This window comes from Aquarana catesbeiana, linkage group LG13 (genome assembly GCF_042186555.1).
Source record: "Aquarana catesbeiana isolate 2022-GZ linkage group LG13, ASM4218655v1, whole genome shotgun sequence".
NCBI classification, from domain to species: Eukaryota; Metazoa; Chordata; class Amphibia; order Anura; family Ranidae; genus Aquarana; species Aquarana catesbeiana.
In genome coordinates this window covers 182,171,702-182,190,120 of record NC_133336.1, presented here as the reverse complement: position 1 = coordinate 182,190,120, position 18,419 = coordinate 182,171,702, and the positions used below count along the sequence as shown (strand labels likewise).

The window sequence follows — 18,419 nt, the reverse complement described above, 5'->3', positions numbered from 1 at the left end:
TGGATGATATAGAGCTTACCATACAAGAACATGCTCAGGCAGCCCTCCGTGAGGAAAATGCCACATTACTCTCACATTTGGAGGACGCCGAGAACCGCTCACGCAGGTCCAATTTACGCCTCCGGGGTATCCCTGAAGTGGTTGAGGATATACAATCCTTTACAACAGCCCTTTTCCAAGAACTCTGTCCCTCCATACCCATTGAACGCCTGGAATTTGATAGGATTCACAGGGCGCTTACTCGCCGCCAACAAGACGGCCCTCCACGGGACATAATAATTAAACTACACTTTTTCCGTACAAAAGAGCAACTACTCGCAGCTGCCCGGAATAAGGACACTCTCCAGTTTCAAGACCACAATTACCAACTTTTCTCCGACCTGGCACCCCTTACCATTGCTAAACGGCGAGCCATGAAACCGCAATTACAAATCCTGATACAGCATCAGATAAAATATACCTGGCGATTCCCCTTCTCTCTTCAGTTTACGTTCCAGGGACAGCAATACTCCTCCACTTCTCCAGAATCACTACAGCGTCTTCTTGAATCACTTCACCTGTCGCACCCTGTACATCAATCCGAGACTTCGCTACTGTGTACTCCAGCCCGCTCTGCAACCTATCCATACACCACCACTCCTAAGCGGAATCAATCTGGCCCTTCCTCGATCCAAAAAGGAACACCGTCCCGTCAAGCAAACCTTTTTGATCCTAAAGCACACACATCTCGCTGAAAAATCTATCCTCTATTGCTCTTATTCAACACCTCAGGAGAACTCCTGGTTACACGGTTAATATCACACTGAACTGAGATAGTTGTGATCTTTTTTTTTTTTTTTTTCTTCTCTTCCTTTTTTTTTTTTTTAATTTTTTTTTATTTTTATCTCTCGTCATCGAGACGCAGAAGTTTTTGTTCTGGTAAGATTTTCCATTGTTGCGGGACTCAACATATGTGACCCCCTTAATCCCATTTCAAGGTGTATATACCTTTTATTTTTAGACTTCCACATCCCCCCTGGTGATTTTGATCTCAGTTGTACCAATTGATGCCTTCTTCCCACCCCCATTCCCCCCCCTTTTTTCCTCCCTCTTCCTCCCCTACCCCCCTTCTCTCTCTTTCCCTCCCAACCCCCCTAGTACCTCCTTACCCACCCCAACCTCTCTCTTCCCCTTTCCACTCTTCCTCCCCCGCCCTTCCCTAACCACCTTTTTATGTTCCCACTCTTTTTTTCAAATTTTTCTTTTTTTTTTTTTTTGGCACTAAATTTTTCCACCAAGGTGGGGCTACTACCGGTATTTCACAATTGAATATAGTGATACGGTCTTAGTACGTATTGTTTATATTGTTTGAGCACTACAGTTTCTTAACTTTTCCCGACCTGCGGCGGGGAAATGTCACTGCTTCCTCCTATAGGATGCACATGCTCCCTCGCCAGCTGGCTGGTTTGGAAGTATGGGCATCTACCTGTTGGACTAAAATGTCCAACGCACCAAGTGTTATTACACTTTCTTATTTTCTCTACAAAACCCATGCTCTATCCTCTGTTTCCTCCTCCTTCTTTTCCTCTCACCTCTCTTTTCACCTCCTTCCTCATTTCCCACTGGGTCGGGTGGGTCGCATGATCCTCAAACAACTACCCTATAGTACCTCCCCCAGCCCACATAAATGGCCCCCCTGAACATACTCTCCCTCAATGTTAAGGGATTCAACTCCCCAAACAAAAGGGTTAAGGCCTTTCGTACCTTTGCACACCTGAAGGCCAGTATAGTGGCCCTACAAGAAACACACTTTTCAACCCAAGCAACTCCTAAATACTTCAGCTCTAAATACCCCCAAGTGTTCACCGCCTTGGTTGCCACTAAGCAACATGGCGTCCTCATTGCATTTCACCACACTCTTCCATTCACCCTAACAAATGAAATTAAAGACCCTGAAGGTCGTTACATTATTTTAGTTGGGCACTTGCAAAACGTGATGACCACTGTAGTCTCCTATTATGCCCCCAATAATAAACCCAACCCCTTCTTTAATCACCTCTTACAGGTAATACGATCGCACTGTAAGGGCACCCTTTTTATGTGCGGCGATTCCAATCAAGTACTACACCCGCACCTCGATAAATCTCCTTATGCCCCTGAACAATACTCCCCTTCTATATTATTTCGCAAACTTTTCCAGCATGCCTCTTTACTAGACACATGGAGAGAATGTAATCCTGCCAAGAAAAACTTTACTTTTTATTCATACCCACACAAATCCTTTTCAAGGATCGATCACATCTTTATACCTGTTGCGTCCTCACCAACCCTACTCCACTCAAATATTATTCCAATTACCTGGTCAGACCACTGTGCAGTGATTACAACTGTCTCTACCCTGATCCCTCAGTTTAGAGACCGCACATGGTGTATAAATGAGGCATATTTAACTAACCAATCCTATTGTTTTGATATGGAACTAGCCCTTAAAGAATACATACAACATAATTCCACACCTGATATCTCACCTGTCCTATTATGGGAGGCGCACAAACCCGTGATTCGAGGGACCTGCATATCCGTATCTACTCACCTCAAAAGAGATAAAAAACTCAGAACCCAGCAATTGGAGGCAGATTTTCACCGCCTCTTCCTCCAATTCCAATCCACCCCAACTGAACCTCATAGAATTTTGCTAGAAAAGACGAAAACAGAGTTGGACCTGCTCTTGGCAGAATCAGCAGACAAAGCCATTCGTAGATCCAACCACACAATTTATACTAAAGCTAATAAGCCAGATACCTTCCTTGCATTGAGACTTCGTCGACCAGAAAGGGTGCACAATCCCATCAGACTCAAACTGGCCAAGGATAATTTCACAAGTAACCCAGTGAAGGTGCTCTCTGAATTCCGCAGAAAGCTAGCTGAATTATATACCCCAACACGTACCTTCTCCGCGACACAAGCTGAGGCATTATTTCAAAACATCACACTTCCGAAATTATCAGAGGCCAATAAAGAGTCTATGGAATGCCCCGTTACATCCGAGGAAGTTCTTATTGCTATAAAGTCTCTTAAACCACACAAAAGACCAGGCCCCGACGGTCTCTCTAGTTCCTACTTCAAAAAATTTGCTCCCATCCTAGCCCCCTTCTCACCAACACCTTTAACGCCCTCCTTAAACAACACTCTTTTGGTCGAGACACGTTGACAGCCATCATCTCCATGATACCCAAGCCTAACACAGACAATTCTCTCTGGTCCAATTACAGGCCCATATCCTTACTCAACCTGGATATAAAAATCCTAGCCAAAATTATGGCGTTACGCCTCAACCTAATTATAGGTGGCCTTATACACAAAGATCAAGTAGGCTTCATCCCAAAACGTCAGGCCAGTGATAACATCCGTCGTGTCATTCTGCTCCAACACCTAGCTCAAACACGCCAAATCCCTATGCATCTTCTCTTTCTTGATATTCGTAAGGCGTTTGACACAGTCTCTTGGGATTACCTCCGCTATATACTACAAAGATGGGGATTTGGCCCTAACTTTCTACAATGGGTAGACTCCCTTTACAACCAACTGCAAGCATATGTTAAATATTCAGGATACCGATCGGACTGTTTTCAGATACAACGGGGTACAAGACAAGGGTGCCCCCTCTCCCCCCTAGTGTTCGCATTAGCGATTGAACCACTAGCAGCTCTCCTTAGAGCAAATCCAAATATTAAAGGCTTAGATATAGCCTCCACATCACATAAATTATGCCTATTTGCCGACGATGCACTACTATTTGTCACCTCCCCACGAACCACACTCCCGAACCTAATCTACCTTCTAGACAAATTTGCTCTAATATCAGGGTTGGAAGTCAACCAATCCAAATCTAAGGCCCTCAACGTGTCCCTACCACACTCAGAACTAGAACATATACGAGAATTCTTCCCCTTCACCTGGCCTACAACCTCAATAGCCTACCTTGGTATCAAGCTAACTAGTGACCCGGCCCACCTTTTTAGAGCCAACTACCTCCCTATGTTAAAACACCTAACAACCCTATTATAATCCTGGCGCCCGATATGTATCTCATGGCTAGGCCGAATAGTGGCTGTAAAGATGTCTATGCTGCCAAAACTGCTTTATTTATATAAAGTCCTTCCGATCCCTATTCCCTCATACTACCACCGCATTATTCAGACAAGAGTGTCTAAATATATATGGGGCTCCACTAGACCTAGGGTATCTAAAGCTATATTACTTCGCAGTAAACTCAAGGGGGTGTTGGGTCTGCCTAACTTTTTGGGATATTATCACGCTGCTCAGCCAGCCCAGATAACTCTATACCATGCAAAAAATGAAACTCCACTTTGGGTTAGTTTGGAAGCCATAGACCTTCACCCTCTCAAAGTGTCTAACATATTATGATTGCCCACCTTAACTCGTGGTCCAATCAGTAACCCCATTACAGGACACTCCCTTAAGTTGTGGGATAAACTTCGAGGCCCATTTAAGTTACAATCTGCTCATTCCCCTTTACTCTCGTTCCTGGATCATCCGAAATTTTATCCGGCTCAAATCAACCCAAGATCATTTCAAATCTGGCTTAGGGCGGGATTATATCGCATATGCGACTTTGCTTCTGGATCTACTATTAAGACGTTCTCTTCACTACAAAACCATGCTGACATTCCCCCTACAGAAGTTTTTAGAAATTTACAGATAGCCCACTTTATCCATACAACTATAGGCACACACACCTCGCTAGATGATCTATCCATTTTTGAAGGGATTTGCAACTCTGACCCTCATGCCCCGGGACTAATTTCCCTCTTATATACTCATCTGACCTCTCCCCCAACCAACCTTCCCTCTTATGCTGTGCAGTGGTCCAAAGACCTCTCATTAGATTTTGATGCAGAGAGCTGGTCTGATATCTGGTCCAATACGAAAATATCATCCCACAATGTAATAGCTCAAGAAGCGAACTACAAAGTACTCATGAGATGGTACCTGGTTCCTGCCAGGATCTCCAAATTTCTCCCAAATTATCCTGCTACTTGTTTCCGTGGCTGTAACAAACGAGGTACCCATATAAATATATGGTGGACGTGCTCAATAGTACAGGAATTCTGGGCAGCAATATTCCGTATGGCCTCCACCTTATTTCAACAGCCCATTGATCCTGACCCGGCTGTTGCATTGTTGAATCTTACCCCCTCGGATTTCACCAGATCCCAGACCCGCCTTCTCCTTCAGCTCATGACAGCAGCCAAGCAGACGATAGCCAGGGCCTGGAAAACCCCAAAACTTGCTCTAGCTGAAGTCAAAAACAGGGTCACTCAAGCTATGATCCATAGTAAAATTGAAGCAACAATTCTTGATAGAATTCCCCAACACCTTAAAATCTGGAATTCTTGGGCTGAACACTTTTTACCTCCGGACTACGATAAACAACTTCTAAAACCCTAATCTGGTCACAACAACATTAGACAGACTTAATGGTACTTCTTTGGTTTGTGCGTCCCCCCCGACCATCCCTCCCCTCTCCACTCCCTACCTCTAGTCTCTTTCTACCTCTTCTTTTCCTATCACTCTCCTCACTCTACCTTTTCTGCTTAATGTTTCTCCTCCAGATATATCACTGGTAATGTTTTTTACAATTTACAAAACGATTGCCTGATTCTGACTCTTCACATGCTCGCAGACTTATTTTTTGAGCAAACGAATAAAACTTTAGTTTTTGTTTTGGTTTAATTTCCATTTAATTATTAATTGAAACAGTTAGAATATGTCCACAAATATCTCTGCGAGGAATACCTTCTGGACATTCTGTTTTTGATATGTTCCTGATGTCTGTTGTAATACACGTCGCAGAAAAAATCTGTATAAATCTTATTGTTACATGTCGCATAAATATTGCCTGTTGAATTTCATGTCTGCTTTTCAATAAAAAACTTTGAAAAAAAAAAAAAAAAAGATTAGGCTGGATACTGCTCTGCTTTTCATTCAATGAATCTCTACTGCTACACCCCGCCTGTCATATCAAAAAATTGATTGAGACGGAGGAAGGATATCTGCTTATTGAGAGACATTGTCCATATACAGCTTTGCTATATTGTTTGTGATTCACCTTTGCCTACACTTTGAGCAGACGATCAGCCTCTTTGTGCCAGGATAAAAGGGAACGACTGGAATCTTATATTCTTATAAGACTTGTCTTCCATGATATCATGTAGCTACATACAGGGTTAAAATCCTTCTCAGCTGCAAGTTGGAGCACGCCCAAAAATATTGGGACTGACTATGGGGCTGTCATTCCATTCAAATATATGATCTACACTGATCAATGCAGGGAGTAAAATAATTCTATCAGGATCTGTGCACAAGATATTAGTGGCCAACTCATGGCTATATGGGAATACGAGCTCTGTATGATATGTTTATCAAGTATTTATTTTGAAACCACATTACTGGACAGCAATGAGATATTCTGAATGAATATTTTTCAAACACATAACATCTATTGAATATCCCACATCTGTGAGGGGGGGAATCTGTTCTGTGGAGTGTGTGGGGAGGTGATTCGAGCACAGTGGTTTTTACCGATTTCATATCCTTTTGTGTTTCAGTTGATTGTTTTTTGACATTGTGAGAGTGTGCTTCACCGGTGTTGAGGCACTAAGTTGTGTCACCTCTGATGAACCTCACGCTTTTAATCTTTCTTTTTTCATCAATAAAGTCTTATATATTTGTACCATAGACTGTAGCTGACCCTCCAATTATTTACCATTCTTGAGACATCTCTTTGTCTTAACATTTTGTAGTTCCAATGAAATCAACCTGTTTCTTTGGCTTGAATGGACATTTCAAAGATTTACTTTAGCTCACAGCTATTACAGGTATGTAATCATGTTAAATGTGGTCACATGGCCATTATTATGGTAAGGTTGTGCGTAACTGAGTTCCTCTACTTTTTTTTTTTTTACATTTTTTGTAATGAGTTTGTGACTTTCTCATTTTATTATGTCACACTGCTAAGTAAATATCCAGTTGTATTTTGTATGCAGTAGAATTGATTTTTTACAGCTGACATATAATGGCATGTTTTTCAAGAAGGCTATGGATTGCATTTCCAAGCTTCAAGGCAAAAAAAAAAAAAAAAATATTTTAATTTTAGACATGGGAGAATAAGAATAGAACTATATGTAAATTTTAAAAGGGATGGTTCACCTTTCCAGAAAATATGAAAAGGTGACCAAACCACCGAACGCAATCCCCAACTATCTGTCCCTGCTGTACTTACCTCCCACAATCCTGAGCTGTAAGGGCTCCCGCAATCCGCTCCACCATTCCAGGAATTTGGAATCCTCGTTGCTTTCTTTCCTCTCCATCCAGAACTGTAAGGATGGACCAGGTGAATTCTAAGTGGTCACCGTCATATGGACGGTGCACATCACGTGATGTACGATAGAAAAAACTGGATTTTTGTACTTACCTGTAAAATCCAATTTTTGGAGTATATAACAGAACACAGAGGTCCTTCCCCTCTATGTTGAGGTGTATGGCTTGTCTTTTTTTCCAGTGTCCAATCACTATAGGTGGTAAGTAACCCTTATGAGTAAAGATTATTATGGCTCCTCTGTGTCCAATGATAAACTCAAAGAAATGGATTTTACAGATAAGTACAAAATCCAGTTTTATTCTCTATGACAGGCCATATCACTGTCATGGTAATATTAAAATATTCCATAAGAAATACCCTTTTTATGAAAATTATTCAAATGGATATAGGGGGCCTCAAGTGCTGCTCCTGACATAAACAAGTGGTATCATTTTCAGTAAAAAACAAAGGGTTAGAAGGGTGCCGAACAGTCTCATAATACACTATATTACCAAAAGTATTGGGACACCGGTCTTAAACCGCATGTGAACTTTAATGGCATCCCGATCTTTGACCGTAGGGTTTAATATTGAGTTGGCCCTCCCTTTGCAGCTATAGCAGCTTCAACTCTTTTGGGAAGGCTGTCCACAAGGTTTAGGAGTGTGTCTATGGGAATGTTTGACCATTCCTCCAAAAGCGCATTTGTGAGGTCAGGCACTGATGTTGGAGAGAATGTCTGGCTCGCAGTCTCCGCTCTAATTCATCCCAAAGGTGTTCTATCGGGTTGAGGTCAGGACAGTGCAGAGCAGTCAAGTTCCTCCACCCAAAACTCGCTCATCCATGTCTTGCTTTGTGCACTGGTCCAAATTATTTGGTGGAGGGATTATGGTTCGGAATGGGCATATAACCGAGTAGAGAATGTCCCATAACCAGTGGATCCAAGCAGCCGACTTTACCAGGCAACTGGCAACAACCGCTGCAGGGGAGACGCTGATAGTGCTGGCTGGAAAGGATGTCTCTACACAGAATTGCAGTGTCTCAGTCTCTTGCTGCTTGTGATCAATTGCATAGAATCATGGGAGATGCATTTCAGGGAGCAACTTCTGTCCTTCCGCATTCAAGCTAACAGTAACCTCTGGGATGTAAATACCTGTCCAGCATTGTGGGTATTAACCCTTAATCATCCTACCAGATGCTGCCAATCATTGTGTGATCTATGCGGCATATGAAAAACGAATGGCGTTCTAAATTTGAGTTAGGAAATACATAAATAGATGAAACCAAATAACCAAGTGATGGAATTGTGATGGATGAACCTTATCTATGTACAAACAATCATTTTATATAATTTTATCTCTATGCAATGATAATAAATGAATTAATCGTTAGTACATTTGGGCTAAAAAACATAAGAGCAACAAATGTAAATAAATAATTGTAATGTCAAAAAACATTTTTTAAAGTTTTTTTTCTTTTAATGAAAAATAAATAAAGATTTTGTATCTGTCTATGTATAAAACATGTTGTATAGTAAAATAATTGTGCCAACAGATTACCCTCATGCATTAATGATACCCCTGCTGCTCTTCTGATTAATCCTGTGAAACCCCTCCTGGGACACTTCATCACCAGAAGTGACATCAGTGGCAATGTAACTCCACCTCGGCGATTCAATTTCCAGCCAGTGGAATGCAAGCTGCTTCTCCATCTGGGACAAGCGGTGGCTGGCCTACTAGAAACAGATACACTGCTAGAATTCACTTGGTGCCGGTCTGGGCAACAGAATATGTGAGTGTTCATTCATTATCTTTGTGTACGACAAATTTGCGTTATTAAAAACTGGTTTCACAATGATTTTGGCCTTTTATCCCTGGGTTGGTGTTCATACATGAGGGGGCTTAAAGAACAGTGGGGACACAGACACTGGATATAATACACGAGTGCATTTGGACCCATATATCATCTGGGTCGAAACGTCTGGTAAGTTTCAGTGTGTATGGGGGAAGGAATGGAATCACTGAAGAGCACGTTTTACTGCATGAATAGTGTGGAGCAATTTTAAGAGTGTGATAGAGATTGCAGCTGGAACCTTAGCTGTTCAATTGGTTTTGGGCTTTTATGGACATTTAGAGGCATTATGTTGGGATAACACATAATATTTTTTATTTTGCATATTATTTTTATTTTGGATATTTATGTGAGTTTATAGTTTTTCAGTAGACACTTGGTTTATTTTGCAGGTTTTTATTGATACCTAGCACCTTACTTATTTTTTTAGTTATATATATATAAAACATGTATAAAAATAAATATATATACATTTATGTAAGACATACAAGGATATACATATGAGAATATATATAGGAACGAGATGAGCTGGCCTATTTCAGATGGAATTTGCAAATCAAAATATGGATTGAATAAGTACATTTCATATATATGAGATACATAAAGAGTTGCATGGTTGGCTGACCTGTTTCATAGGTAGTGCAAAGCTGGAACTGATCAATTTCCTTCCTCCTTCCTTCAAACTTTTGGCAAAAGTCCCGGCCCTTAGGCTTAATGAGGTCACACTGTTGGTTGTACACCAGGATCAGGCTGGTTTTATGCCCCAAAAGTCAAGAGAAGTCAACTTGTCATGACTTTTTATTAACATGCAGACCCCCACAGACAGGGCTGCTGATAGAAATCACAGGGCCCCATACAGCCTACCTGACAGTGCCCCCCTTCTCCGAAAATATCAAATGATATTTTTGCTAAAATGCAACACCCGTGATGCTATGCTTTGCAGCCATGGCAGAAATTATACCCCTGTTGAACACGACCCATTCAAGTGAATAGCGGCACAGAGGCAGTATCTGCACCCCCCTACCGCTTGCTCACTGTGTTTGTTCAGGGTGGTGTGTTCATTCAGGATGGTGAGCCCCCCCCAATCACCATCCTGAAATAATCCACCTGTATGCCCTCAGCAGAAGCCGGAGGGAGAAGAGAAGAGGGAAAACGGCAGCACTGCCAGCACAGAGGGATCTCAGACAGCGGGGGAAGGGGGCACAGATATTAGAGCCAATCCACCTAAAGTGCAGTCCAAATAAAAGAAAATTAAAAACTGCCCGCAATGCACAAGAGTCACAAGCATCAGCAATAAGGCAGTACTACTGTCCCTTCTGCTCAGCAGGTGCCTGGGCCCCCCTTTTGAACTGATGAGGCCTGGGCACAGTACAGGAGGGCTGGCTGTACTGCCTATCAGCGGCCCTGCCCACACATAATATGGGTAGCAGAGCTTTCCTATCCCTTAATGCTCATAAAGAATTTGATGGTGTTGGATGGGACTATCTCTGGCTAGTTCTGTCCAAATTTGGTTTTGGTACACCATTTATATTCTGGGTTCGTCTCCTCTACAGTGCGCCAACTGCATCCATAAGAGTTCTTGATAGGGTCTCACCTTCATTCGCTCTGGGAAGAGGCACTAGGCAGGGCTGTCCCCTATCTCCACTGCTTTTTTTGCTCACCATTGAGCCATTAGCTGTCCTCATACATGTCAACCCCCTAATTACGGGGCTCCGCTATGGGGAAATTCAGGAAAAAAACATGTTGTATGCAGACGACATGTTATCTCCTTAAAATGATTCTGGTGCCCCAGCTTCTCTACCCATTACACAACTCCCCTATGGAGCATATCACAATGCTCACTCTCCTGTGCTGTGCGGTAAGTCCCAACATGTTATCAGGCTCTTATCTTGACATGTTAGTATATATGGATAATGCATACCTCGCTGCCTTCCAAAGACTGGGGAAGTCCATATGAACGTAGAGAAAACAAAAAAAGCCCAAAGGCTAAAGCTGCGCTAGAAATAAAAACAAAAACAAAATAACCAACAATGATGAATAAAAGCTGCCAGCACCTGAGAGTCTAGTATCAAGCTCCAAAAGTACAATGAAAAACAGAAAAATTGCAGCGCTAAAATTATGTGAAAAAATTGGGACAGAGGAAAACTAAGGCAGAGTCCCATAAACATATCAGTATATGATCAATAGTGAAAAATCCATATGAAACATAATCCAGAAAACAATGACATATAAACATATATGAATAAAGCGTATGTATAAAAAATGCAAAAAGAAAAGTCCCATTAAAGTATTAGTCCATGAATGAACAAGGAAGAAACACCCATCCGTGAAAATGCAGGGAACCAGAAAAAGAATGGATCATCCGTGTGGTTTTACACCCTAGGTGAGTATTATGATTCGCTTACCAGATGGGGATGACTGCCATTACGGCAGTCTCGCCCAGCTCAGGGAAATCGGTCTCCCAAAAACCAACAGCACAGTACCGGAACAGCAGCTTAGCGGTGGATAATTCTCTGTATCTTCCCCAGCCTCCTCGGGTCACTGCCGCTGTTCCCCATCATCAACTCTGTTTTTCTGTTTTTTAAAGTCCATATGAACAACTCCCCATACGGTTGTCCCCTTAAAAACCATTAAAATAGTGAATTCCTTCTTTAGAACTCTGCTATGGGGAAAGCGCACACCACAAATCAAATTGGAACATTTACAACGGTCTAAGGATGGGGGGCCTAGACCTTCCTAACCCCTGGCTCAATTATATAGCTGCGTAACTGCAGTATTTAATTGGCCCTGGGTTTGCCTCTACACAATCCGTTGAAGATCACATTCCCTCCACAATCTCAGAGTGTCTTGAGGCTAAACTAAATAAGCTCCTACTGACATTCGATCTTCTTCAAAAAACATGGAGCAAGGCTAAATACCAACAACATGTCACTGGGTATACAAAGTATAGCCTGATATGGCGTAACGATAACTATTCAGAACTAGCCAAGTTAGTGCATGGCGCTCGGTGGAAGGCATATTGGATAGTTGAAGAAAAAAGTTAAATGATGAAGAAAAAAGTTCCAAAAGTGCAGGTGTCTTCATTCTACAAATGCTGTTGCACCGTGTACACCACACCTCAGTGACGTGATTCCACTCCCTTGTGGATTGCAAACTCACCAGCTGATAAGGCCTCACACTCTCGTTCTTGGCCGGCAAAACACCTCAACCCACTATCATGGGGGTTAACATGCGACCACCGGTATCCACTGCTAAGTGCACCGAACACTTTCCTTGAGATAGTGACTCCACATATAAAGGGAAGAAAATGCTCCAAATGGCGTAATAATGTTTTAAAACATTTAATTCAAACTAAAATCCACACATATGCATTTACATGGTAAATAAAATCAACTAGGCCCTTCACAGCAAATGGAACTGTATCACAGCAAAGCACAGCAGAACATGCAGTAACACTGGCACTGGACGGCCACAGCGGACCCAGGGAGTGTGAATGTCCGCGATCGTCTCACCCGTTCGCAGCTCACGTTCCTCAGCTGGTCCCTGCTCCGTCACTCGTCAAATCTCCCTCTAACAGATGTCTACGATTGGCACAGCCACTGTGCCCATCAAACACAGCCACTGTAACTATCAAACACAGCCACTGTACCATTAAACGCAGCCACTGTGCCATCAAACGTCGCCACTGTACCCATCAAATGCCGCCACTGTGCCCATCAAACGCTGCCACTGTGCCCATCAAACGCTGCCACTGTGCCATCAAATGCTCCCACTGTGCCCATCAAATGCTGCCACTGTGCCCCCCCCCCCCGCATGCACGAATCTTTCAATTGGGGATAGAGGGGGTGGCTGGAGAGAGGGACGCACCACCACTGCTCCGTGTCTCCCCTACAGTGGTGGTTGTCGGTTCATTAATGGCAGCTGGATCCACTGATTCTGGGGCTTTCTCTGCTTGGCTATATGCCAATTCTCCTTCTTGACTTGATAGTGCAATATTTATTGGTTTTAAGATTGCTTTACTGAAAAAAATGATTACTACACTATGAGGCTGTTTGGGTCGCCTCTCTACCTTTTTTTTTTGCAGTTTTGAGTTCCCCAAGAAGGCAACAGCATGGCCAATAGTCATAGATAGTATTCAGTGTTTAGCAACCAGCTACACTTCCAGGGCAGCACAGTGGCAAAGTGGTTAGCGCTTAGGCCTAGGGTGAAGACCAGGATTACCCAAATTAAAGTGGTTCTAAAGACAGAAGGTTTTTTTATCTCTATGCATTAAGATAAAAAAAAAAACCTGTGTGCAGCAGCCCCCCACCTCAGACCCCCTAATACTTACCTGAGCCCCATCTCGATCCAGAGATGTTGCACAAGAGTCTCAGATGTCCGGGACTCCCCTTCTCATTGGCTGAGACAGCAGCAGGGCGCCATTGGCTCTTGCTACTGTCAATCAAAGTCAGTGAGCCACTGAGGAGTGGGAGGAGGCGGGGCTAAACCACGGCTCCGTGTCTGAATAGACACACAGCGCAGCGGCTTAGTTCGGGTGCCCCCATAGCAAGCTGCTTGCTGTGGGGGCACTAAGCAGGAGGGAGGGGCCAGGAGCGCCGGCTGGGGACCCAAGAAGAGGATGATTTGGGCTCCTTTGTACAAAACCACTGCACAGAGCAGGTAAGTATAACATGTTTATTTATTTTTTTATGAAAAAATACAAGACTTTAATAACACTTTAAGCAATCACATTTTAATGTAATACGATCAAATTTCAAATTAAAAGAGAAATTATCTCTGTCTATGGGTTTTTGCATTTTGCAAAACATCATTGCTCACGGCACTGTATTGATGAATTATCTCATAGAATGTGTATAACCTTGAATACAAAAATAAATGTAAAATTACATTGCCAGTCCCAATTTATTTCCATTTTAGCTGGAAAAATCAGTTGACAGTGACATTACTTATACAAGACCTTTTTATGTCATTATAGACAATTGTCAGGAGACCATGACAATTAATCACAAGTTGGACAGCAGAACACCAAGACAATAATAAGATAACAATGAGCATAGTGTCACACATGAAATAATTATACATTTCTAATTCCCATACACGTCCACATAGGTCATTCTTAAAATTTGGTCTCCTGTCTCATGATTGGTCAGATCTTCTCTGGTACCTGTATAAAAGGTGATCCAGAAGATGAGTGTCACACCAAGCTTCAGAGAGAAGATATTTCACATTACAGTGAAGGAGAATTCTGAACAAGATAAATGAAAAAGTCTTCCTCCTGCTTCTGGGCTGTGTTACGGGGCTGGTGACCAGTCTACCTCTATCTGCACAAATACAGGTGAGATGATGAGCTGACATGAACAGTACAGGGGACAGGTGACCACTATGTTTAGGAAAGTATATTCCAAGAAGTTACTAACAATATTAGCTAGTAGTGAAGTGTAAATTTAACCAAAATAGTTATCCCCTTAGTTTTGGATAAAGTGGTGGGGGGTTAGGAATCCTCTTAGATTTTAAGACTTCCTTATTACTGCTCGGGTCCCCTGTAGGGAGATTTGACTTTTGTACAGGCCATTGCCATTAGGACAGAAAGTGAGGGGAAATCCAAAATGTTATATTTGGGAACAGAACAGGGAATACGGTAAAATCTTCCAATGATGACTGTTGTGGTAACATCTGTCTAAGAAAGGATTTTACCTTAGTTTTGAAAGATTCCCAGTAGGAATAAGGAGGACTCTGCCGGATGGGGATGAGTTGGGGCCAAGACTTGTTATCTGTTATTATTGTATTTCATCTGAAATAAGATATTGATACAAAACTTTACTTTCCAGAACCATCTACTTGGAGTGAAGAAAGATGGTAAGCGTTTTAACATTCTTATTTAAGGAATCATTTTTGCTTTCTTTCTGTTCTCTCTCTCAGCTGTTTTGTTTGTTCTGCTTTTTCCTCCCGTTCATTAGCCTTTTTTATAACATTCCTAATCCTAAATCCTAATTCCTAAATCAAAAATTGTTTGCACTGCTCCATTGGTCCTAATCAGCCAGGCCAGATAATCTATAAAAAATATTTTCCTTCTCCATCTAGAACCAGCCTCTAAGAAAGACCATTCCACATTTTTATAGCTCTTATGGTAAACATCCCTTACTTTAAAGAGACCTTTTCACCAATTTAAAACATTGCAGATAAAACCCTTAGAAAAATACATTTTAAATTTTTGCTTAAATGATTTATTATTCACCTGCAATGTGGCTTTGAATTTGCAAAAAAATTTTGACTACTCTGAGAGTCACTTTCCTAGCCCAGCCCCCTCCCTCATTGTTTCTCTTAGCCCTCCCCTCTTGTGGGACTGTCCAATTACTGCCTGTGCTGGCCCAGCATCTTTGTCCCTCCCCTCACCACCCCACATAAACTTTGATTTAGCTGCTGGGGGAGGAGTGAAGAGGAATACTATAAAGTGTCATTTGAGCGAAACCTCTGAGTCTGCTGGGGCTGATGACATCACGTCCAAGCAGCAATTTCCAGCTTTCGGCTGTTTACATAATGGAGATATTTTACATTTGATGACATACCTAAAATATGTTACATGCGCATATAATCATTGGCATATCTTTTAGACCCTGGCAACAGGATATTTTTTTAAAGTCCTCTCCTTTTGCTTAGGTGACAGTGTTTATGATAATCATGGTGATTCAGGCAAAGACCTAAAGAATTTCCCGACCAGAAGTTTCACAGATTAGGGATAGCTTTGTAGAGCTACCCTATTTTTTTCATTAATTGATAATTCAATTTATAAAATGGGTTTAATATTTACACAAAATTAAGTCATTTTAATTTTTTGGTTGCGATTATTTCACTGGATGTGCCTAATGTGTATTTTGTATACACAGCCACAAAGAGTGAAGACTCCGAAGTGCCACAAGGGATCTTCAGCAAGATTTTGAAAGCTAATAAAGGTAATTATTCTAAACCACAGGATTCGTTACTGTATTATGACGGTGCTAAATCCAGGCAAGGGAATAGACAATAACCAATTATACTCAATAAAGTTATGAGTTTCAGGATCCTTTAAATCATGCACCGATGGACTAGCCAATAACGTGTGAGGAGAAATATGGCATTCTTGTCTTAAATTACAAGATCTTCATCATTGCTGAATGAGTCTTTAAAAATCACTATTCCATTTAAAAAAAAGACTGGAGGGTTATTCCTATTCACTTCTATCATTGCATTGAAACTTGTGAGATAAAGAGGTTAAATTATTAACAGCAAATAGAGCTGTATGTAAGCAGGTGCTTTACAGATTAGCTAGTTAGTTTGTTTTGGTTGCCCAGGTGGGATGGGGTTAAGCTAAACTTAGCATTTTCCTGGGCATTTCTAAGTTCTGCCCTCCATAGTGGGAAGGCTCTATGCGGGGGCTCGCTCTCTGCTTTGTCCTGAATGGGAAGATTCAACAGGCCAACTTCACTGCAGCAGAGCAAAATCAGGTCTCCTCCCCTGCCAAACAGGGCTGTGCTGAGTCACGGAACTGAGTAAAGCTGGGCCTTTGGACTGCATGAAAATCTAACAGGTTCCTTCGGATGCACAGATTCCCACTGTGCCTATTCTATTCTGTTGTGTACCCCAACACTGTACTGTACTGCATCTGATTAGATGCAGCCGCTGTTAGTTCTAAAATTATCTGTTTGGATCCGTCCATTTTTCAATGAAAGAATGTCAGGTGAGAGTCGACTGACAGAGCAACCCACATAGCAAACTTCAGCCAGTTCACAGTGTATGGGCAGCTAAAATCCAATACATTTTAGTGTAACTATAACCATTTTCTGTATTATCAGATAGCAAAACACCCATGTATGGAGGCGATATGCTGGTACAGAATGACCGCAGCGCTGTAAACTGTCCTTCTTGCCTTTGGCCTAAAAGTGATAATGATACTGTTCCTGTTCCTTACATCATAGCATCCAGCTACAGTGAGTTCCCTCTTTCTTCTCTTGCATTAAAGTATTGGTTGCTATTTGTTATTTGTAGAAACCCAACCTTCTATCTCTGTTTCCAGGTCCCAGTGACCTGAATAGTATTGTGCTGGCCATGGCCGAGTTTGAGACATTGACTTGTGTGAGGTTTGTGCCTCTAACAACAGAAGATGATTACATTGACATTGTTCCTGATGATGGGTAAGGTTGTCTATTGTCTATCATAGTGCTTCACAAAAAGAGAAACAGTAGGGGGCATCTAAAACATAAACACCTTAGACTTTACATTACCTATTTGTGCATGATGGCTTCTCTTTTTAATTTCCTCCAAAAAAAACTATGGAACTCCTCTGTACAATTGCAAACACATGTGAAATTCACAAGCCAACAACAAGGTGCTTCTTGGTTGTCTCCTTTTTTTGTGTACCTAGCAGAAATAGCACAAGGACTTAAAATATTTATCCCAGCGCTGCTATAGAACTGAGTATATAGTAGAAAACTGGAAGTGACTTTGAGGGAGTGGTACTTAGTGTCAACAGACTCAATGGATTCCACTTAAAATTTTACAATGAAAATAAAACCAAATATGTCTGTCCAAAAGTGAGCAGTGATCCAATGCTTGGAGCCAGCACAATGTTACTTAGCTCCCAAACGCCATACCCTTATTAGAACTGGGCACATACATAGGGATACACCTGCTGTTATGAGTTAGAAGGGTCAAAAGCTTAGCACAAATAGATATAGATTGTTTTCTTTCTGTAGCTCAGATTCATTGTTCATTGTTTCTATTAAAACTATTGTCTTAGGCTCCCAAATGGTATAAAAGCATAACTCTTTTGAACAATATATTTACTATTTCTAGCTGTTACTCATATATTGGAAGAATTGGTGGAAGCCAGACAGTTTCATTGGGTGGTGGCTGCATCTACAGGGGGATTATACAACATGAACTAGAACATGCCCTGGGCTTCTACCATGAGCATGTAAGAAGTGATCGTGACAATTATGTTGACATCAATTTCCAGTATATCTCTCAAGGTACTGCGGACATTTACACAAAGCGAATTTAGCCATGTTTTTACAAAAGAGATATTACCACTGCTTTTGTCTTCTTACAGGATACTGGGGTAATTTTGCTAAAGCTGACACTAATAACCTGGGCAGTCCATATGATTACGGTTCAGTGATGCATTATGATGCGTAAGTCATGACTTTTATGTTAGCTTGTGAATTACCCATGA

At 41.7% G+C, this 18,419-nt stretch overlaps 1 protein-coding gene across 1 annotated transcript in view; it reads left to right on the top strand.

The window, feature by feature from the left end:
- The window catches only part of LOC141117099 (cubilin-like), a 207,065-nt gene that overhangs the window by 183,232 nt on the left and 5,414 nt on the right, over window positions 1-18,419 (top strand). Inside the window, 5 exon segments of the mRNA XM_073609714.1 lie at window positions 16,096-16,161; window positions 17,041-17,175; window positions 17,262-17,379; window positions 18,041-18,216; window positions 18,297-18,378. Of these exon segments, the coding sequence (XP_073465815.1) occupies window positions 16,096-16,161; window positions 17,041-17,175; window positions 17,262-17,379; window positions 18,041-18,216; window positions 18,297-18,378 (577 nt within the window).